Source organism: Zalophus californianus, chromosome 8, assembly GCF_009762305.2.
Source record: "Zalophus californianus isolate mZalCal1 chromosome 8, mZalCal1.pri.v2, whole genome shotgun sequence".
Lineage (NCBI taxonomy): Eukaryota > Metazoa > Chordata > Mammalia > Carnivora > Otariidae > Zalophus > Zalophus californianus.
In genome coordinates this window covers 78736030-78760460 of record NC_045602.1, presented here as the reverse complement: position 1 = coordinate 78760460, position 24431 = coordinate 78736030, and the positions used below count along the sequence as shown (strand labels likewise).

The following is a 24431-nucleotide window of genomic DNA, read 5'->3' as shown; positions in this document are numbered from 1 at the left end:
GATCCAGGCAGTCCCTTGAGAGAACAAACCATAGGTCCATTAAGAATTGTTGAATACTTGATTCATTCACTCATTCATTCAGTATGTAGTATGCTAGGTGCTGAGGTCCCAGACATGACAAACAGGAAACAGAATGGCACCCCAGGCAGTGGAGAAAACATGAGCAAAGTGTAAGGGGGGAAAAGAGTAGGTTCTATAGCTAGAGAGGAGTGTGTAGGTGGTGATAATACAGGGGGAGAAGGACTCGTTTGAATTCTGTTTTCAGGAATCTTTTGTTACAACATGAGCACAGAAATTATTTGAAGAGTTGCATTTTAGAAAGATCATTCTGGTAATGTTGGCAAGAATAAATCAGAAGGGTAACAAAATCAGAAAGGGAGATCATTTAGGAGAGGCTGTATCCATAATTCAGTCAGGTAGTACATAGGATTCCAGCTGAGGCAGTCCCAGCTTTGCTGTGGGGGAGTATTGTAATGAGCCCAGTCATAGATGAGAGGGAGCTGTGGGGTACAGAGGTGGGGGCAGCACCAGAAAGAGGTAAACAGATCCTGAAAGAGGGAATTGGAGAATACCAAGGAATAGTTTCACTTTCTTTAAAATGTTGCTTGTCTTGGGCCCCACAATGCTCTGGCTGCTTTGAGTGGATACAAAAGGGAAAATACGGTCTCTCATTGCCCAGAGGGACGTGCACTAGGTATTTGGTGGCCAGAAGAGACATTTAATAACAATCATTTTTACTCCTGAAACTTTGAACCACATGACCTGGGAGTCCCCAAACTACATTTAATATAAAAAATGGTTCATATTTTAGTCAGAAAACTAAATGTAATTTTTAAAAAATGGCTTCTATCTTCGAGGAATTCAGAATGTTATTGGGGAGACTGGACATCCATACCTAACAGCGTAAAGCTGTAAGGCAGTGTTAAGCGACTGGTATAGACAGTGAGTACTACAGAAAGTTAAGAGGGTGAACATTGATGGTTATGTATACTGTACTCTGTACCTCTGAGGTACACACTTTGTACACAACTGTTATTTTTAGTACGATAATGGAAAACACATCAGATTTATAGTGGCACATTCAGAATATCTGAATCTTGAAAGCCAATGCAGTAGTATAGTATGTTAACTTGTTAACTACAGACTTGGCAAAAATCTTTTACATTAGTCATAGGTAACCAAACCACAAGGTGGCGATATTAACTGAATTTCAACCAGGCTCCTGATGAACCATATTGGTGAAAATCTGACTTGAAAGCCTTATAATGGTGAGACATTGCTTATTGCAATTTGATCACTTTATGGTTCTGATAGAGATATTCAGTGTTTATTAACAGGTAGGAGAGAAAAAGAGAAAGAGATGTAGTACCTTTTTAATTAATTACCAAAATTATAATGACGTTTTAAGAATGAATTGGCCAAACCATTTTACTAAAATACGTTTTCAAAAATAGCCTCATAATGATTACTCAATATAGTATATCATTTGTGGAGCTGGTTGTTTTCCTTTAGAAATAAGATCCCCTGGGGGTGCCACAGTGGCTCAGTAAGTTAGATGACCAACTCTTAGTTTCCACTCAGGTCATGATCTCAGGGTCCTGAGATCAAGCCCTGAGTCAAGCTTGAGATTCTCTCTCTCCCTCTCCCTCTGCCCCTCCCCTCACACATACACACACACACACACACACAACTCTCTCTCAAATAAATAAATAAAATCTTAAAAAACGGGAGAGAAATAAGATCCCACTTTAGTCAATCTGTCATGATAGACCTTTTAAGGTTTTAAAAATGTTCTATATCAAATGCCCATTTTGACTATATATTTATGAACAGTGTTTATTGGCATAGGTTTGGTATTTTACTTCTTAGTAATTTTAGACAAGTTATTAGAACAGTGAATCATAGAATAGTCCATGATGGAGAAAATTAAGGTTGGGGTTATGAATGAAAGGCAGGAGCTAGACAGGAAATGTGCCAAACCAACAGAATTATCAGAAGTTGATGCTTGAGATATGCAAACAGTGAGAAATTCTGTGGCCAGTACAACCTAGAAAAGTGGTCAAGAACAAGGGAATCCACAGATATAAAAGGTTAGGCCAAGGCAGAGACTGAAAAACCAGACCAATAAGTAGTGAGTAAACAAATATATAGGGAAAGGAGGCAATGAAGGATTTTGTTTGAACAAAAGCAAATATAAGAACATATTCATCCAGGTTCTAAAGATAAGAGTAAACAGCTTAACTTTACTAGATGGGTAAGTGTGACTCAAGCCAGGGCAGATCCTGGTCCCACTCCCTTTTGTTAATTACAGGATGCCCAACATTCTAAATTGCATATGGATAGGATTCCTTGAGGTTATGTTCTAAATGATCCTGTAGCAAATAAATTCCCAGTGATCTGGCAAGTAATGTTTAATTTGCATCATATGTTGACCATTTTACATCTTTTAAAGTAATACCTAAGATTTGCTTTTTAGGAATCTGAGAACCGGCAAATGATGGATCAACTCCGAAAAGCCAATGAAGATGCCGAAAACTGGGAAAATAAGGCCCGTCAAGCAGAGGCAGATAACAATACCCTCAAATTAGAACTTATCACTGCTGAGGCAGAGGGTAACAGATTAAAAGAAAAAGTAGATTCTCTCAACAGAGAGGTCGAGCAGGTAAGTTTGGGAAAATATACTTGCAGGACATCCTGCATCATTGTTAAAAGAGTTTTGTTTGGCATTCCATAAATATATAAATAAACATTTAAATTATTTAAATATATATACTGTGAATTGTAGACTAACTGTTGTCCTATATCCGCTCTGGTTCCGCTTTAATCTATTAACTGCCCTACAACTAGAATAATCTAGCATTTTTAAAAATTAGGAATTATTTCAAACATACTAGGAAAGTTAAAAATAAAGTAATATAAATAACACACATACACTCATCTCCCTAGCTAGTTGAAGGATTTTTCCATATTGCTTCAAGACTGTCTTTGTAAAGAAACAAAATACAGATACAACTCTTCATCCTTTCCCCACCTCCCTCCCTAATGGTTGGCCTGGATAACTTTCGGGGCACCTGGGTGGCTCAGATGGTTAAGCGTCTGCCTTCAGCTTGGGTCGTGATCCCGGGGTCCTGGGATCGAGCCCCACATCAGGCTCCCTGCTCGTTGGGGAGCCTGCTTCTCCCTCTCCCTCTGCCTCTTTCCCTGCTCATGCTCTCTCTCTCTCTCTGTATCTCTGTGTCTCAAATGAATAAATAAAATCTTTAAAAAAAAGTAATATAAATAACACACATATACCCATCTCCCTAGTTGAAGGATTTTTCCATATTGCTTCAAGACTGTCTTTGTAAAGAAACAAAATATTACAGATACAACTCTTCATCCTTTCCCCACCTCCCTCCCTAATGGTTGGCCTGGATAACTTTCATGTCACTTTTGTAACTCTTTTGTATGTATTTATACTTTTTCTACATATTTATTACCCATACATTATGTATAATGTTTTGTGTGCTTTAAGTTTTTAAGTGATACTCTAGATATCCATTTGCAGTTTGACTTTTTGCTCCATATTATAATTTTGAAATTTATCTATTTTCATACCTACAGTATATATCCAAACAGTTGCATCTGTAGTCATTGTATATTTTATTTTTAAAATTCATTCCCATATTAAAGGAAATTTAATTATCTTCACATCTTCTGTAATAAAATGCTGCATCTTTTAGATTTCTCCTTGGGTATATATTTCTCTGGGTTTATGCCCAGAAGTGGAATACCTGGATCCAAGATATAGGCAATTTTAACTCTTCTAAGTATTGTCAAAATGCTCTCTACAGTTTTGCCATTTCACCAGATATCATGGAGTTGTTATTTTCTCAAGTACTAATCAATACTTGATGTGTTCAGACTTTTGCATTTTTTTCTATATGTTCTGTTTTCTGTTTCCTTGATTACAAATGAAATTGGCGATCCTTTTATCTTTTTTGGCCATTTGGAATTCCTCCTCTATAAAATTTTCTCTTGATTCTCTTGAATGAATTTTTGTAAATTTTGCCCATTTTTCTATTAGGTTATTTATCTTTTTCAAATTGATTTATAGGAATTACCTATATATTCTTGATAATATTCCTTTTAAAGATACTATAGTTATCCTCTCTTTGTGGCTTGTTTTTTCACTGTGCTTGCAATATAAACAGAACCAGACCTGGTTCTGTTTATATTCTGATGCTTTCAGAATTATCATCAGTCTTTTCCCATATGGTTTATGTTTTTATGTCTTCTTTAAGAAATCCTTTACTATCCCAAGACCAGAAAGATATTTTCTTATATTTTAAAAGTTCTTCTAAAATTCTAGAAGTATGTGAAATTTTGCCCTTCACATTTAGATCTTTAATCCACTTGAGATTGAATTGTGTATGGTTTAAAATAGAGATGTAATTTTTGTTTTTGTGGATAGATATCCACCATCCTTTATTCACTGAATTATGTCTACTTTGTCTACTTTGTTTCCATTTGTTTTGCTCCATTGGTCATTTTATCTGTTTGCCAACAATAAATCCTTGGAGTTTCTATAGTTTTATGTTAAGTCTTGATATCTGGGATTAATGTTCCCCCCAAATTTTTTAAAAGATTTTATTTATTTATTTGAGAGAGAGTGCAAGCATGAGCCTAGGTGGGGGAGAGGCAGAGGGAGAAGCTCCCCACTGAGCAGGGAGCCCAGAGCAGGGCTTGATCCCTGGACCTTGAGATCATGACCTGAGCTGAAGGCAGGCACTTAACTGAGCCACCCAGGTGCCCTTATACCACATCTTCTTTATCCATTCATCAGCCAGAAGACATGTGGGCTATTCCATAATTTGGCTACTGTAGATAATGCTGCTATAAACATTGGGTGCATGTATCCATTTGAATTAGTATTTTTGTGTTCTTTGGGTAAATACCTAGTGGTGCAATTGCTGGATCTTAGGGTAGCTCTATTTTTAACTTTTTGAGAAAACTCTGTACTGTTTTTCAGAGTGGCTGCACCAATTTGCATTCCCACCAAAAGTGCAAGAGGTTCCCCTTTCTCTGCATCCTCACCAATACTTGTTTCTTGTGTTGTTTTTAGACATTCTGACAGGTTTGAGGTGATATCTCATTGTAATTTTGATTTGTATTTCTCTGATGATGAGTGATGTTGAGCATCTTTTCATGTGTCTGTTGGCCATCTATAGGTCTTCTTTGGAAAAATGTCTATTCATATCTTCGGCCCCCTTTTAATTGGATTATTTATTTTTGGGGTGTTGAGTTTTCTAAGTTCTTTATATATTTTGGATACTAATCTTTTATCGTTAATGTCATTTGCAAATATCCTCTCCCATTCCATAGATTGCCTTTTAGTTTTGTTGATTGTTTCCTTTGCTGTGCTTTTTATTTTGATAAAGTCCCAATAGTTTATTTTTGCTTTTGCTTCCCTTGCCTCAAGAGACCTATCTAGAAAGAAGTTGCTATGGCCTGTGGCAAAGAGGTTGCTGCCTGTGTTCTCCTCTAGGATTTTTATGGTTTCAGGTCTCATATTTAGGTCTTAAATCCATTTTGAATTTATTTTTATGTTTGGTGTAAGAGAATGTCCCAGTTTCATTCTTTTGCATGTTGCTGTCCACTTTTCCCAACACCATTTGTTGAAGAGACTTTTTCCCATTGAATATTCTTTCCTACTTTGTTGAGTATTAATTGACCACATAGCTGCGGTTCATTTCTAGGTTTTCTATTCTGTTCTATTGATTTATGTGTCCTATTTTTGTGCCAGTACCATCTTGTTTTGGTCACTACAGCTTTGTGGTATAACTTGAAATCTGGAATTGTGATGCTTCCAGCTTTGGTTTTCTTTTTCAACATTCCTCTGGCTATTTGGGGCCTTTTGTGGTTCCATATAAATTTTAGGATTGTTCTAGCTCTGTGAAAAATGCTGGTGGTATTTTGATAGGGATTGCATTAAATGTGTAGATTGCTTTGGGTAGTATAGACATTTTAACAATATTTTTTCTTCCAATCCATGAGCATGGAATGTCTTTCCATTTCTTTGTGTCGTCTTAATTTTCTTTCATTAGTGTTTTATAGTTTTCAGAGTACAGTTCTTTTACCTCTTTGGTTAGGTTTATTCCTAGGTATCTTATGGGTTTTGGTGCATTTGTAAATGGGATTGATTCCTTAATGTTTCTTTCTGCTGCTTCATCGTTGGTGTATAGAAATACAACAAATTTCTGTATGTTGATTTTGTGTCCTGTGACCTTACTGAATTTGTTTATCAGTTCTAGTGTTTTTTTTTTCCCTTTTTTAAATCTAAGTTCAGTTAGTCAAGGTATAGTACAGCATTAGTTTTTGATATAGTGTTCAATGATTTATTAGTTCAGTATAGTACCCAGTGCTCATCATATCACGTGCCCTCTTTAATGCCCATCTAGCAGTTTTTTGATGGAGTCTTTCAGCGTTTTTTTTATAGAGTATCATGTCATCTGCAAATAGTGAAAGTTTGACTTCTGTCCCGCCAATTTGGATGTCTTTTATTTCTTTTTGTTGTCTGATTGCTGTGGCTAGTACTTCCAGCATTATGTTAAATAACAGTGGTGTGAGTGGACATCCTTATCTTTTTTCCTGACCGTAGAGGAAAAGCTGTCAGTTTTTCCGCATTGAGATTAGTTGTTTTTTTTGTATATGGCTTTTATTATGCTGAGGTATGTTCTGTCTAAACCTACTTTGTTGAGGGTTTTTTTTTTTTTTCTATCATGAATGGATGTACTTTGTCAAATGCTTTTTCTGCACCTATTGAAGTGATCATATGGTTCTTATCCTTTCTTTTATTAATGTGGTGTATCATATTGCTCAATTTGCAAATTTTGAACCACCCTGGCAACCCAGGAATAAATCCCACTTGATTGCGGTGAATGATTTTATTAATAAGTTATTGGGTTCAGTATTTGCTAGTATTTTATTGTGAATTTTTGTATCCGTAGTTATCTTTTTTTAAAGTTTTAAATTTATTTTTATTTTTTTATTATGTTATGTTTGTCACCATACAGTACATCATTAGTTTTTGATGTAGTGTTCCATGATTCCTTGTTTATGTATAACACCCAGTGCTCCATGCAATACGTGCCCTCCTTAATACTCATCACCAGGCTAGCCCATCCCCCCACCCCCCTCCTCTCTAAAACCCTCAATTTGTTTCTCGGGGTCCATAGTCTCTCATGGTATGTCTCCTCCTCTGATTTCCCCCCCTTCATTTTTCCCTTCCGTCTCCTAATGTCCTCCATGCTATTCCTTATGTTCCACAAATAAGTGAAACCATATGATAATTCACTTTCTCTGCTTGACTTATTTCACTTAGCATAGCTCCTCCAGTTCCACCCATGTTGATGTAAAAGTTGGGTATTCATCCTTTCTGATGGCTGAGTAATATTCCATTGTATATATGGGCCACATCTTCTTTATCCATTCATCTGTTGAAGGGCGTCTTGGCTCCTTCCACAGTTTGGCTATTGTAGACATTGTTGCTATGAACATTGGGGTGCATATGGCTCTTCTTTTCACTACATCTGTGTTTGGGGTAAATGCCCAGTAGTACAATTGCTGGGTCATAGGGTAAGTCTACTTTTAATTTTTCGAGGAACCTCCACACTGTTTTCCAAAGTGGCTGTACCAACTTGCATTCCCACCAACAACCTAGGAGGGATCCCCTTTCTCCACAACCTCTCCAACATTTGTTGTTTCTTGCCTTGTCAATTTTTGCCATTCTAACTGGTGTAAGGTGGTATCTCAATGTGGGATTTGATTTGGATTTCACTGATGGCTAATAATGATGAACATTTTTTCATGTGTCTGTTAGCCATTTGTATGTCTTCTTTGGAGAAGCGTCTGTTCATGTCTTCTGCCCATTTTTTGACTTGATTATTTGTTTTTTGGGTGTTGAGTTTGAGAAGCTCTTTATAGATCTTGGATACCAGCCCTTTATCCATAGTGTCATTTGCAAATATCTTCTCCCATTCTGTGGGTCGCCTCTTTGTTTTGTTGACTATTTCCTTTGCTGTGCAGAAGCTTTTTATCTTGATGAAGTCTGAAAAGTTCATTTTTGCTTTTGTTTCCCTTGCCTTTGGAGACATGTCTTGAAAGAAATTGCTGTGGCTGATGTCGAAGAGGTTACTGCCTATGTTCTCCTCTAGGATTTTCATGGATTCCTGTCTCACATTGAGGTCTTTCATCCATTTTGAGTTTATCTTTCTGTATGGTGTAAGAGAATGGTTGAGTTTCATTCTTCTGTATATAGCTGTCCAATTTTCCCAGCACCGTTTATTGATGAAACTGTCTTTTCTCCAAAGCATATTTTTTCCTGCTTTGTCAAAGATTAGTTGACCATAGAGTTGAGTGTCCATTTCTGGGCTCTCTATTCTGTTCCATTGGTCTATATGTCTGTTTTTGTGCCAGTACCATGCTGTCTTGGTGATCACAGCTTTGTACTATAGCTTGAAATCAGGCAACGTGATGCCCCCAGATTTGTTTTTTTTTTCAACATTTCCTTGGTGATTTGGGGTCTTTCTGACTCTATACAAATTTTAGGATTGTTTAGCCCTTTGAAAGATTCCGTTGGTATTTTGATCAGGATGGCGTTGAAAGTGTAGATTGTTCTGGGCAGTGTAGACATTTTAACAATGTTTATTCTTCTGACTGATCCATGGGCATGGAATGTTTTTCCATCTTTTTGTGTCTTCTTCAATTTCTTTCATGAGCGTTCTGTAGTTCCTGGAGTATAGATCCTTTACCTCTTTGGTTAGGTTTATTCCAAGGTATCTTACTGTTTTTGGTGCTATTGTAAATGGAATTGATTCTCTAATTTCTCTTTCCACAGTTACATTGTTAATGTATAAGAAAGCAACTGATTTCTGTGCATTGATTTTGTATCCTGCCACATTACTGAATTGCTGTATGAGTTCTAGTAATTTGGGGGTGGAGTCTTTTGGGTTTTCCACATAAAGTATCATGTCATCTGCGAGGAAAGTTTGACTTCTTCTTTGCCAACTTGAATGCCTTTTATTTCTTTTTGTTGTCTGATTGCTGTTGCTAGGACTTCTAGTACTATGTTGAACAATAGTGGCGAGAGTGGGCATTCTTGTCGTCTTCCTGATCTTAAGGGAACAGCCAGTGAGAATGATATTCACTGTGGGTTTTCATAGATGGATTTTATGAAATTGAGGAACGTTCCCTCTATCCCTATACTCTGAAAAGTTTTAATCAGGAAAGGATGCTGTATTTTGTCAAATGCTTTTTCTGCATTAAGTGAGAGGACCATATGGTTCTTCTCTCTCTTATTAATGTGTTCTATCACATTGATTTGTGAATGTTGAACCACCCTTGCATCCTGGGGATAAATCCCACTTGGTCGTGGTGGATGATTCTTTTAATGTATTGTTGGATCCTGTTAGCTAGGATTTTGTTGAGAATTTTGGAATGCATATTCATTAGGGATATTGGTCTGAAATTCTCCTTTTTGTTGGGGTCTTTGCCTGGTTTGGGGATTAAGGTAATGCTGACTTCACAGAATGAGTCTGGAAGCTTTCCTTCTGTTTCTATTTTTTGAAACAGCTTCAGGAGGATAGGTATTATTTCTTTTTTGAATGTTTGGTAGAATTCCCCAGGGAATCCATCAGGTCCTAGACTCTTGTTTTTTTGGAGGTTTTTTGATCACTGCTTCAATCTTGTTACTGGTTATTGGCCTATTCAATTTCTTCCTATTTCAGTCTTGGGAGTTTATAGGTTTCCAGGAAGGCATCCATTTCTTCCAGTTGCTCAATTTATTGGCATATAGTTGTTGATAATAATTTCTAATAATTGTTTCTATTTCCTTGGTGTTAGTCGTGATCTCTCTCCTTTCATTCATAATTTTATTAATTTGGGTCTTTTCTCCTTTCTTTTGGATAAGTCTGGCCAGTGGTTTTCAATCTTATTAATTCTTTCAAAGAACCAGCTTCTAGTTTCGTTGATCTGATCTATTGTGTTTCTGGTTTCTAATTCATTGATCTCTGCTCTGATCTTAATTATTTCTCTTCTAATGCATGGCTTAGGCATCATTTGTTGCTTTTTCTCCAGTTCTTTAAGGTGTAAAGTTAGTTGATGAATTTGGGATTTTTCTATTTTTTTGAGTGAGGCTTGGATGGCTATGCAGTATCCCATAAGTTTTAGACCAATATGTTTTCGTGCTCATTGGTTTCCATGAATTGTTTAAGTTCTTCTTTGATTTCCTGGTTGACCCAAACATTCCTGAGCAGAGTGGTCTTTAGCTTCCAGTGTTTGAATTCCTTCCAAGTTTTTTCTTGTGATTGAGTTCCAGTTTCAAAGCATTGTAGTCTGAGAATATGCAGGGAATAAGCTCAGTCTTTTGGTATCGGTTGAGACCTGATTTGTGACCCAGTATGTGGCCTGTTCTGGAGAAAGTTTCATGTGTGCTCGAGAAAAATGAGTATTGTGTTGTTTTAGGGTGGAATGTTCTGTATATATCCTTGAGGTCCATCTGGTCCAGTGTGTCATTCAAAGCTTTTGTTTCTTTGTTGATTTTCTGCTTAGATGATCTGTCTATTGCTGAGAGTGGAGTATTGAAGTCTCCTACAATTATTGTTATCAATATGACTCTTTATTTTGGTTAACAGTTGGCTTATACAGATGGCTGCTCCCATGTTGGGGGTGTAGATATTTACAATTGTTAGATCTTCTTTTTGGATAGACCCTTTAAGAATGATATAGTGTCCTTCTGTGTCTCTAACTACAGTCTTTAGCTTAAAAATCTAATTTGTCTGATACGAGAATTGCTACCCCAGCTTTCTTTTGAGGTCCATTGGCATTGAAGATGGAACTCCATCCCTTCATTTTCAGTCTGGATGTAGCTTTAGGTTCAAAATGAGTCTCTTGTAGACAGCATATGGATGGGTCCTGTCTTTTTATCCAATCTGCAACCCTGTGCCGTTTTATGGGAGCATTTAGGCCGTTCCTGTTGAGAGTGATTATTAAAAGATATGAATTTATTGTCATCATGTTGCCTGTGAAGACCTTGTTTTTATAGATTGTAAATTTCTGTTCTATATCATTCTTGGGGTCTTTCTCCTTTTATAGAACCCCCCTTAATAATTCTTGCAGGGATGGCTTAGTGGTCACATATTCTTTCAGTTTCTGCCGGTCTTGGAAGCTCTGAATCTCTCCATCCATTCTAAATGTCAGCCTTGCCAGATAAAGTATTCTTGGGTGCATGTTCTTCTTGTTTAGTACCCTGGATATGTCTTGCCAGCCCTTTCTGGCTTGCCAGGTCTCTGTGGATAGGGCTGATGTTATTCTGATGTTCTTCTCTCTGTATGTAAGGAATCTCTTCCCCCTAACTGCCCTTAAGATGGTTTGCTTGGTTCTAAGATTTGCGAGTTTTACTCTTACATGCCGGGGCATTGGCCTGTTTTCCTTGATCTTGGGAGGGGTTCTCTCTGCCTCTAGGACACAAATGTTTGTTTTATTCCCCAAATTAGGGAAGTTCTCAGCTACAGTTTGCTCAAATATATCTTCTAGTCCTCTCTCTCTCTCTCTCCACCCCCTCAGGGATCCCAATAATTCTGACACTGGAATGTTTCATGGTGTCACTTATTTCTCTGATTCTGTTGTCATGGATTTTGAGTTGTTTTTCCCTGGCCTCCTCTTTTTCCTTCTTGTCTATTAATTGGTCTTCTAGATCACTAATTCATTCTTCTGCCTCACTTACCCTAGCTGTTAGATTATCTAGATTAGATTGGATCTCATTGATAGCATTTTTAAGTTCTGCCAATTCAGCTTTCATTTCTGCCCTTAGAGACTCTATGTTGCCATTAATCGATTTCTCCATTCTAGCTATTGTCTTCACAATTGCTACCCTGAATTCCATCTCCAACATCTTGGTTATATCTGTATCCGTTTGTAAATCTGTGGCAGAAGTCACAGTCCCTGAGTCTTTCCTATTTGGGGGGTTCCCCCTCCTAGTCATTCTGTTGAGGGGTGGTTGAGGGAATGTACAGAGTCCAAATTATTGACCACAGCCCAAGATGCACCTGTACCTGTTTTATAGGGACCTTAGGGTTGCTGTCCTCTTGTTCTCCCAGCCTGTCTTCTGGGGGAGGGGCCTGCCACACTGTTACTCAGGCAACCCTGTTTGGGCAGAGTTGCCCTGCCCCATGTGGCAGGGGATGGGCTCAGTGAAAACCGGTGTTTTGGGACTTTTGTTCTCTGGTGGCTTTATCTGGCAGCTTTCCACGTCTCTTCCAAGAGTCAGAGAAGAAGAGATCGTTTCCAACCCTCTGCCTCAGAGCAAAGAGACTGCAGTCTGTTCTTCAGTGAGCTTTCCAGGCCACACTATCTCCACTTCTGTCTGTGCTGTTATAAACTGCAGTGTCCTGGGTTGTGCACCCCTCAGCAGCACTCCCAGCCCTCACCTCCAGGTCAGGGCACGTCTCTGCCCTTTGTGCTTCTAAAACCCCCAGTCGCCCCTAGTTCGCATGTGTGACCCCGCTGCTCCAGGTTTCAGTCCAGAGTGCTGCCCTAAAGTCCTTTCCCAGTCACTACCGGTCTGCAAGTCTGTGCCCTGTCCCCAGCGCAGGAGGCTATCACTCACAGGTGGTGTAGGATCGCCATGGCTCCCTCCCCCTTCCGTTTATCCTCCAGTATCTGCCCATGGAATCACAGCTCCCCACTTCATACCTCGAAACCAACCACCTGCAATATTCTGTTTGTAGAGATCCAGATCTATCTTCTTACATCTCAGGCTGATTTCGTGGGTGTTCAGAGTGGTCTGGTAGATATCCAGCTCAGTTCCGGGGACCGGTTGGAATAGGGTCCCCTACTCCTCTGCCAATTTTCCCACCCTCCCTAATGCATTTTTTAATTTTCTCTTTGATTTCTTGGTTGACCCATTTATTATTTAGTAGCATGTTATTTAGCCTCCATGTATTTGTGTTCCTTCCAGATTTTTTTCTTGTGATTGACTCCTAATGTAATACCATTGTGGTTGGAAAAGATGCAGGATATGATTTCAGTCTTTTTGAATTTATTGAGATTTGTTTTGTGGCCTAATGTGATCAATTCTGGAGCTTATTTCATGTGCACTTGAAAAGAATGTGTATTCTGTTGTTTTTGGATGGAATATTCTGGATATATCTGTTAGGTCCATCTGGCCCAATGTATCATTCAAGGCCACTGTTTCCTTGTTGATTTTCTGTCTGATATATCCATTGATATAAGTGATATATTAAAGTGTCCTATTATTGTATTACTATCAATTTCTTCCTTTTGTGTCTGTTAACAGTTGCCTTGTGTATGCACTGAACTCCCTTATTGAGTGCATAAATATTTATAATTGTTATATCTTCATGTTGGATTGTTCCCTATATGATTATGTAGTGTCCTTCTTTGTCTTCTTTTACAGTTTTTTTTTTAAGTCTATCTTTTCAGTTATAAGTATTGCTACACCACCTTTCTTTTCATTTCCATTTGCATGGAAATGTTTTCCCATTCCTTTGCTTTCAATCTGCATGTGTCTTTACATTCTGAAGTGAGTCTCTTGTAGGCAGCATATAGGTGGGTTTTGCTTTTTTAAATCCATTCAGTCACACTGTTTCTTTTGATTGAAGCATTTAGTCCATTTACAATTAAAGTAATTATTGATAAGTATGTACTTATTGCCATGTTGTTACTTGTGTCACAGTTATTTTTGTAGTTTTTCTCTGTTTTTTCTTCTTTCTTTTTGGTTCTTTTGCTCTATCCATTTGTGGTTTGATGGCTTTCTTTAATGATGCTTGGATTCCTTTCTCTTTATTTTTTGTACATCTATTATAGGTTTTTGATTTGTGGTTACCGTTAGGTTCATATGTAACATCTTAGGCATTTAGCAGTTTATATTAAATTGATGGCCGCTTAAATTTGAACCCATTCCAGAAGCACTAAATTTTTACTCCCCTCCCATATTTTATGTATATGTTGTTACATCCTTTTATTTTGTGAATCCCTTGACCAATTTTTATAGGTATTTGATTTTACTGCTCTTATGTTTTAGTCTCCATACTGGTTTTATAAGTGATCAATTTACTTTTATTATGACTGCATTTACCTGTGAAATTTTTTTCTTTCCTGTTTCTTACTACTGATTACAGCCTTTTCTTTCCACTCAAACAATTCCCTTTAATACTCCTTATAAGGATGGTTTGGTGGTGATGAACTCTTGTTTGGGAAACTCTTGATCTCTCCTGAATGATAACCTTGCTGGATAGAGTGTTCTTGGTTGCATGTTTTATCCTTTTAGGACTTGGAATATATCATTCTACTCCCTTCTGGCCTGCCAAGATTCTGTTTGAAAATCAGCTGATAGCCTTATGAGGTTTCCCTTGTATGTAACTGTTTTCTTTTCTCTTACTGCTTTTAAAATTCTCTCTTTATCACTACTTTTTGCCATTTTAATTACTAATTGTCTTGGTGTGGACCTCCTTTGGCTGATTTTATTGTGGGCTCTCTGTGTCTTCAGAATCTAGATTTCTGTTTCCTTCCCCAGACTCAAAAAGTTTTCAGCTATTATTTCTTCAAATTAATTTTCTGCCCTCTCTTCTCTCTTCTGGGATCCCTATAATATGAATATTATTATGCTTGATGAGGTCGCTAACTTCCCTTGACCTATTCACATTTTTTTATTATTCTTTTTTCTTTTAGCTCTTCAGCGTGGTTGCTTTCCATTACTCTGTCTTCTGGGTCACTGATCCATTCTTCTGCCTCCTCTAATCTGCTATTGATTCATTTCTGTTGTATTTTTTAGTTTCATTATTGAGTTCTTCATCTCTGATTGGTTCTTTTTTGTATTTTCTATCTCTCTTTCGAAAATCTCACTAAGATACTTCACTCTTTTCTCAGGTCCAGTGACTCTCTTTATGAACATTACTTTGAAGTTTTTGCCAGGCACATTACTAATCTCTGTTTCATTTAGTTCTTTTGCTGTGATTTTATCCTATTCTTTCACTTGAAACATATTCCTCTGTCTCTTTATTTTGTCTGACTCTCTGTTTGCTTCTGTGCATTAGGAAAGTCAGTTACATCTCCTGTTCTTGAAAGTAGTGGTCTTACGGAAAAGAGTTTCTGTGGTGCCCTGTAGCATAGTGTTCCTTGTTCACTAGAACCAGGTACTTCAGGATGTCTCCTTTACAGGTTGTGTGTGATCTACTCTTGTGGTTGAACCACATTTGTCTTCAGTACATTCACTTAATGGTCCACTTTGCCTCTTGTGGGCAGGGTTTGGTCTCTGTGCTGTCAGGGGGCCAGTCTGGGGCCTCCTTGGGCTGGTAGTTGGGCAATGTCACCCTTATGAGTCAAACCAGATGCCTGCCCTCTGCCCATTTGCTGGGGCTGTGGATTGCACCAAATTGCAGAGTGCTCCCTGGGTTGTCTCCTGAGAGGCTTTTGTTGGTGGGTGCGGCCTGTAGTCAAACCATATGTCTGCCCCCAGTCTGTCTTCTGGGGCTGCAGTGGAACTGGTCTGTGTAGTTATTTTCCCTTCTCCTTAGGCCAGGAGTCCCTTTGGAGTGATGCCAGTCCTGCGTGGGCTGCTTATATGATATGATACAGCAGAGCCATTTTGGAAAGGACCCCTGCTAATCAAGGTAGGTTGAATGGGAGGATCCACAAGAGAACTTGGGTGGCGTTGGGAGCAAGAAGTGGCCCCTGCCAGTTTTTTTGCTCTTAGAGAAGTCTGAAAATCCCTTCCCCTCCAGCACATGGAATAAACCTCTTTCAGGTATACCCTAGATGCTTTTCAAACTGCTTTTTCAATGTTGTATTTATGCAAGGTTGTATGTTATGCTCTTTTTTTTAATGGTGGGGACTCTGTTTCATATTGCCCTCTGGCTCTTCCAGAGCTAAGCCCACTGATTTTTAAGTATCCAGAGTTAAGCCCTGCTGATTGTAAAAACTTGCAAAGTTAAGCCCGACTGGTGTTCAAAGCCAAATGTTATCAGGATTTGTCTTCCCAGTGCAAGTCTTCCATGTCCGGGGTGCCTGGTGTGGGGTATGTTTCTCTTCCTTCTCAGGGCTTGTGGTGACCTCCTATTTGTGGTTAGTCTTGTAGGTAATTTAGTTCCTGACTGTGTCTCCATTTCTCCTACCCTTTTTTGATGTGGCTTCCTCTCTATGATTAACTGTAGAAAGTCTGTTCTGCTAGTCTTCATGTCATTTCCTGGGTTAGTTGCACTGTTGTGGCTGGTATCTAGATGTGTCTGTGTGACAAGGTAAGCTTAGGATACTACTACTCTGCCATCTTTAGTCTTGCTTTTTAAATTTTTTCCTCCAGTGAGTTCCTAGAACTTCTCTCCTGGACTTCTGGACTTCCTCAAAGACTCTCTTATCCATTGGTAATTGTCTAATTCATTGTTATCCCAGGGTTCCCAGACCTTGGCCAAGAGAGGCTGGAGCCATTCTTGGGCACTTCATCATCCATAGGTGGGTCCAATGTCTGTATGCCTATTACCTAGCCCATAGGTGAATGGGACTTTTCCTGGATCCCTTGGAGTGTGGTGCTGGTGACAGCTGTAGCCCAGTCTTCAGGGATATGGCATTTTTTCTGGGTCTATAGTCAAGACTACAGTTATCAAGTCAGCTACCTAGGTATGGGCTTGTCTTCTCAAAATGACTCTCCTGGTTCTTAGACCACACGGGGGTTTCATAATCTCCTACCTGGGTTGTGAAGCTCCCATATAGGCAGTTTTGACTAAACAGATGTGAAATTTTTATTGTTGAGTTGGAGAAATGTGTGAGGAATATCTTTTTTGGCCATTTTGCTGACATCACTCCTGCATCAATTGATTTTTGAATGTTGAAACAGCCTTGCAAATCTGGAATAAATTTCATTTAATTGTGGTGGGTAATTCTTTTTACACCTTACTGGATTCAATTTGTTAATGTCTTGTTGAATACTTTTGTATATATGTTGATGAGAGATATTAGTATGTAATTTTCCTTTCTTGCAATGTCTTTCTCTGATTTTTTAAAAAGATTTTTATTTATTTATTTGAGAGAGCATGAGAGAAAGAGAGCACAAGCAGGAAGGAGGGGTAGAGGGAGAAGCAGACTCCTTGCTGAGCAGGGAGCCCAACGTGGGACTTGAACTCAGGACCCTGGGATCATGACCTGAGCTGAAGGCTGACACTTAACTGACTGAGCCACCCAAGTGCTCCCTTTCTCTGATTTTGATATCAGATGCTGGCCTTGTAGAGTGAGGAAGTTTTCCATCTCCTTTTATCTTCTGGAAATGATTATATAGAATTGGAGTAATTTCTTTCTTAAGTATTTGATAGAATTAATCTATAAAACCATATGGGTTTGGTGATTTCTGTTTTAGAAGATTATGAATTGTTGATTCAATTTCTTACAAGATATAGATCTATTGAGATTATTTCTCCTTGTGTGAGTTTTGGCACATTGTGTCTTTCAAGGAATTGTTCTATTTCATCTAAGTTATCTAAGTTTTATGCTCAGAGTTGTTCATAATTGTCTTTGTCCATTTGAACTGCTAGAACAAAAATACCACTGGGTGGATGGCTTAAACAATTCATTTTTTCACAGTTCTGGAGGCTGGGAAGTCCACGATCAGAACTCTTGCAGGTTCGGTGTCTGCTAAGGGCCTACTTCCAGGTCTTCTCACTGTGGCTTCATGTGGTGGAACACGGGAAGGAATTCCTTGGTGTCTTTTTTTCCCCCCTGCTTAATAAGAGCACTGATCCCATTCTAGAGGGCTCCACCCTCAGATACAACCATCTTCCAGAGGACCTATATTCAAATGTAATTACATTGAGAATTAGGTTGCAACATATGAATTTTTAGGAGACATAAGCATTAACAATAATATTTTTATTATTTTTTTATGTTCATATGATCAGTAGTGATGTTAGTAATGACATTCATTTTGGTTTTAGTTATTTGTGTCTTCTCTTTTTTTTCTTGGTTAGCCTGCCTAGAAGTTAATCACTTTTATTGATCTTTTCAAGGAACCAGCCTTGGTTTCCTTTGATTAGCTCTATTTAACTTCTTATTTTAAATTTCATAGATTTCTGCTCTGTTTTTTTTTTTTAATTTTTTTCTTCTGCTTACTTTGGATTTACTTTGCTCTTCTTTTTTTAGTTTCCTTAAAATTGAAGCTTATATTACTGATTTTAGATCTTCTCTTTAATATACGCATTCAGTGCTATAAATTTTCTATAAGCACTGCTTTCACTGCATGCCATAAATTTTGACAAGTTATATTTTTATTTCATTTAGTTAAAATATTTAAAATTTTCTGTTGATATTTCTTCTTGGATTCATGTGTTTATTTAGAAGTGTGTTAATCCCCATATATTTTGGGATTTTCCAGCTATCCTTTTTGTTAATGATTCCTGGTTCAATTTTATTGTGGGCAGAGAACATACTTGGTATGATTTTTATTTTTAAAAATTTGTTAAAGTGTGTTTTATAGCCTATATGTGGTCTGCCTTAGTGAATGTTCAATATGAGCTTCAGAAAAATGTGTATTCTGCAGTTATTGAATGAAATATTCTAGAAATGTCAGTTAGATCTAGGTGACTGGTGCTGTTTGGTTCAACTGTATATTTACTGACTTTTCTGCCTACTAGATATGTCAGTTACTGATACAAGGGTGTTGTAGTCTTCAACTGTAGGAGTGGATTTGTGTATCTCTCCTTGCCATTCTATAATTTCTTGCCTTACATATGTTGACAGATTCTACTATTAGGTGCATACATTTTACAGACTATTGTCTTTTTTTTCAACACCAACTTTATTTTTTTAATAAATTAAAAATTTTTAATTCCAGTACAATTAACACACAGTGTTATATTAGTTTCAGGTGTACAATATAGTGATTCAACAATTGTATACTTTACTCAGTGCTCATCATGATAAGTGTACTCATAATTCCCTCCAGCTGTTTTATGCATCCCCTCACCCACTTCACCTCTGGTAACCATCAGTTTGTTTACTATAATTCAGAATCTGTTTTTTGGTTTGTCTCTTTTGTTGTTGTTCATTTGTTTTGTTTCTTAAATTCCACATATAAGTAAAATCATATGGTATTTGTCTTTATTTGACTTATTTTACTTAGCATTATACTCTCTAGCTCCATCATGTTGTTGCAAATGGCAAGATTTCATTCTTTTTTATGGCCAAGTAATATTCCATTTTTATATTTTTATATACATTTTTTATTTATTTTATCCATTTATCTATTAATGGATGCTTGGGTTGCTTCCATAATTCGGCTATTGTCAGTAATGCTGCAGTAAACATAATGGTGCATATATCTCTTTGAATTAGTATTTTTGTATTCTTTGGGTAAATACCCAGTAGTGGAGTTACTGGATCATGTGGTAGTTCTATTTTAATTTTATATTAAAATTCAGAGTTCTATTTTTATTTTAATTTTGAGCAGACTCCATACTATTATCCACAGTGGCTGTACCAGTTTGCATCTTCACCAACAGTACACAAAGGTTCCTTCTCCAAATCCTCACCAATATTTATTGTTTTTTGTGTTTTTGATTTTAGCCATTCCAACAGGTGTGAGGTGATACCTCATTATGGTTTTTATTTCCATTTCCCTGGTGATTAGTGATGTTGAGCATCTTTTCATGTGTCTGTTGGCCATCTGTATGTCTTCTTTGGAGAAAAGTCTATTCAGATCCTCTCTCTATTTTTAATTGGATTATTTGTTTTCTGTTTAATTGAATAAGTTTTTTTTTAAGATTTTATTTATTTATTTGAGAGAGCGAGTGAGAGAGAGCGTGAGCGGGGTGAAGGGCAGAGGGAGAAGCAGACTCCCCCCTGAGCAGGGAGCCTGATGCGGTACTTAATCCCAGGATTTATGGATCATGACCTGAGCCAAAGGCAGACGCTTAACCAACTAAGCCACCCAGGCATCCAAGTTGAATAAGTTCTTTATATGTTTTGGATACTGACCCTTTATGAGATATGTCATTTGCAAATATCTTCTCCCATTCAGTAGGTTATCATTTAGTTTTGTTGATTGTTTCCTTTGCTGTGCAGAAGATTTTTATTTTGTAGTCCCAATAGTTTAATTTTGCTTTTTGTCTAGTTTTTCCAAAACCATTTGTTGAAGAGACCATCTTTTTCCCATTGCATGTACTTGACTCATTTGTCAAAGATTAATTGCCCGTGGAATTATTTGTTTATTTCTGGGCTGTCTATTCTGTTTCATTGATGTATGTGTCTGTTTTTGTGCTAGGACCATACTGTTTTGATTACTACAGCTTTATAATATATTATGAAATCTGGGATTGTGATACTTTCAGTTTTGTTCTTCTTTTTCAAGATTGCTTTGGCTATTCAGGGTCTTTTGTGGTTCCCATACAGACTTTAGGGAATTTCCCAAAACAAATTTGGTTTGTTCTAGTTCTGTGGAAAATTCTGTTGGTATTTTGATAGGATTGCATAAAATCTGTAGATTGCTTTGGGTAGAATGGATATTTTAATGATATTCGTTTTTCCAATCCATGAACATGGAATATGTTTCTATTTGCTTGTGTAGTCTTCAGTTTCTCTCATCAGTGTTTTATAGTTTTCAGAGTACAGGTATTCACCTCCTTGGTTAATTTTATTCCTAGTTATTCTATTATTTTTGGTATAGTTGTAGATGGAATTTTCTTAATTTGTCTTTCTGCTACTTCATTATTAGTGTATAGAAATACAACAGATTTCTGTATATTGATTTTGTATCCTGTGACTTTACTGAATTCATTTATCAGTTCTAGTAGTTTTTTGGTGGAGTATTTAGGGTGTACTATATAGAGTATTATGTCATCAGAAAATAGTGAAAATTTTACTTCTTCCATACCAATTTGGATGCCTTTTATTCCTTTTTCTTGTATCATTGCTGTGGCTAGGTCATCTAGTACTATATTGAATAAAAGTGGTGAGACTGGACATCCTTGTCTTGTTCCTGACCATAGAGGAAAATCTCTCAGTTTTTCACCATTGGGTATGATGCTAGCTGTGCATTTTTCATATATGGCCTTTATTATGTTGAGATATGTTCCTTCTACTCTGTTGAGGGTTTTTATCATGAATAGGTGTTGTACTTTGTCAAATGCTTTTTCTTTATCTATTGAGATGATCCATATGTTTTTTTTTCCTTTCTCTTACAGATGTGATGTGTTACATTGATTGATTTGCAAATATTGAACCACTATTGCATCCTGGGAATAAATCCCATTGATAATGGTGAATGATTTTTTTTATTGTATTGTTGGATTCAGTTTGCTAACATCTTGTTGCAGATTTTTGCATCCATGTTCATCAGATATATTGGACTATAATTTTCTTTTTGTAGTATGTTTGTCTGGTTTTGGTATCAGGGTCATGCTGGCCTCATAGAATGAATTTGGAAGCTTTCCTTCTTCTATTTTTTGGAATAGTTTGAGAAGAATAGGCATTAACTCTTCTTTAAATGTTTGGTAGAATTCACCTGTGAAGCCGTCTGGTCCTGGACTTTTGTTTTTTGGGAGTTTCTTGATTACTGATTGAATTTCATTGATGGTATTGGTCTGTTCAAATTTTGTATTTCTTCCTGATTCAGTTTTGGGAGCTTTTATGTTTCTGGGAATGTATCCATTTGTTCTAGGTTGTCCCATTTGTTGGCATATAATTTTTCATAATATTCTCTCATAATCCTTTGTACTTCTGTGGTGTCAGTTACTATTTCTCCTCTTTCATTTCTGATTTCATTTGAATCCTCTTTCTTTTTTCGTTGTTGAGTCTGGCTACCAGTTTATCAATTTTGGTGATCTTTCAAAGAACCACCTCCTGGTTTCATTGCTCTATTGTTTTTTACTTTCTGTTTCATTTATTTCTGTTCTAATGTTTATTATTTCTTCCTTCTGTTTTGTGGTTTTCTGTTTTTTCTTCTTTTTCTAGCTCCTTTAGGTATAAAGTTAGGTTGTTTATTAGATTTTTCTTCTTTCTTGAGGTAGGCTTGCATTGCTATAAACTCATTTAGAACAGCTTTTTCTTCAAAATCCCAGATTGTGGACCATTGTGTTTTCATTTCCTTTGCCCCCATGTATTTTTTTATTTCCTCTTGGATTCCTTGGTTGACCCATTCATTTTTTAGCAGCATGTTATTGAACCTCCATGTATTTGTGTTTTTTCCAGATTTTTTTTCTTGCGGTTCATTTCTAGTTTCATAGTGTTGTGGTCAGAAAAGGTGCATGGTAATGACCTCAGTCTTTTTTAATTTGTTAAAACTTGTTTTGTGGTCTAATATGTGATCTATTCTGGAGAATATTCCATGTGCATTTGGAAAGAATGTGTATTCTGCTATTTTAGTATGGATTAATTTGAAGATGTCTGTGAGGTCCATCTGGTCCAGTGTGTCATTCAAAGCCACTGTTTCCTTGTTGATTTTCTGTTTGGAAGATCTATCCATTGATGTACCTGGGTTGTTAAAGTCCCCTATTATTATTGTTTTACTATCAATTACTTCTTTTAGGTTTGTTATTAGCTGCTTTATGTATTTTGGTGCTCCCATATTGGGTACATTAATATTTACAATTGTTATATCTTCTTGTTGGATTGCTCTCTTTGATTATGTAGTGTCCTTCTTTGTCTCTTGTTACAGTCTGTTTTAAAGTCCATTTTCTCTGATGTAATTATTACTACACCAGCTTTCTTTTCACTTTCATTGCATCATAAGTGTTTCTCCATCCCCTCACTTTTAATCTTCAGGTGCCTTTAGGTCTGAAATGAGTCCCTTGTAGGCACTGTATAGATGAATCTTACTTTTTGTCAACCTATGTCCTTGACTGATGTGAGGGTTGCCAGAAAGGAGGTGGGTGGTAATTGGGTGATGGGCATTAAGGAGGGCACTTGACATAATGAGCACTGCATGTTCTATGCACCTAAGGAATCAATGAATTCTACCCCTGGAACTGGTAATACATTGTATGTTAACTTAATTAAATTTAAATAAAATTTTTGTTAAAAATAAAATAAAAAATAAAGTGATTATTGATAGGGCACCTGGATGGCTCAGTCGGTTGGGCATCTGACTCTTGATTTCAGCTCAGGTCTTATCTTGGGGTAATGAGATCTGAGCTGGGTGTGGAGCCTGCTAAGGATTTTCTCTGTCCCTCTCCCCTCCCCTGCTCATGTGTGTGGACACTTGCTCTCTCTCTCTCTCAAATAAATAAATAAGCAAATAAATAAAATGATTCTTGATATAGTTGAATTAATATTTACCATATTTGTAACTATTTTCTATTCATTGTCCTCTTGTTTCTTTTTTTGTATTCTGCTCATTGCTTTTTCCGGTTTTAATAGAGCATTTTATATGATTCTCTTTTATCTCATGTGAGTATATCAATATAGTTGTTTTAAAGAAACTTTTTTAGTGGTTGCCATAGAATTTTCAGTATACACTTGCAACTAAGTCCACGTTTAAACACTATACAACAGCAGGAATAGTGCACGTATCTTATAATAGTGTTTGAGAATCTTCCCTCTTATCCTTCATAACATTGCTGTCAGTCATTTTATTTATCCATAAGGTATAATCATCTAATATATTGTTGCTGTGTTGTTGAACAAACTGTTATCTGTTAGGTCAGTTAAGAAGAAGAAAGATAAAAAGATTTTATTTTACCCTCACTTTTTCTTCTTCTATTTTCCTTTCCCTTATTGACATAGATCTGAATTTCTGACACATACCCTTTTCCTTCTCTATGAAGAATTTGACATTTCTTCTAAGGCAGATCTACTGGCAACAAATTCGTTTAGTTTTGTCTGAGAAGATCTATTTCTTTTTCACTTTAGAAGAATAGTTTCTCCAGATACAGAATTCTAAGTTGGTGGGTTTTTTTCCTTCAATACTTGGAATATTTTACTCCATTCTCTTCTTGTGTGCATGGTTTCTGAAGAGAAGTCTTACATAATTCTTATCCATGTTCCTCTATAGGTAATGTGAGTTCTTCCCTTTGGCTTCTTCAGGATTTTATCCTGTACTTCATTTTCTTCCATGTAAATGCTATATGCTTACATGTAGACTTTTTACCACTTGGTGTTCTCTGTGTTTCCTGGATTGTTGGTTTGGTGTCATTAATTTTGGCAATTTCTTCTTATTATTCAAATATTTCTTTTGTTCCTTTCTGTCTTTCTTGTATTTCTGAGAGTTCCATTATGCATATATTACACCTTTTTAAATTGTCTTACAATTTTTGGATACTTTGTTTCCCTTTTTCTATTGTATTTCCTCTTTGCATTTTAGTTTGGGAAGTTGTATTGAATTTTCAAGTTCACCAGTATGTTCATATGCTGTGTCTGCTCTGATGATGACCCCATCAAAGGTCTTCTTTATTTCT

General features: G+C 36.9%; 1 protein-coding gene across 11 annotated transcripts in view; it reads left to right on the top strand.

The window, feature by feature from the left end:
• Positions 1 to 24431, top strand: part of TSGA10 (testis specific 10) — a 143812-nt gene that overhangs the window by 82262 nt on the left and 37119 nt on the right. For all 11 annotated transcript variants that reach the window (XM_027620846.1, XM_027620845.1, XM_027620851.1 and 8 more), the window contains one exon: positions 2477 to 2662. In XM_027620846.1, the coding sequence (XP_027476647.1) occupies positions 2477 to 2662 (186 nt within the window). The remainder of the gene's footprint in view (positions 1 to 2476; positions 2663 to 24431) is intronic.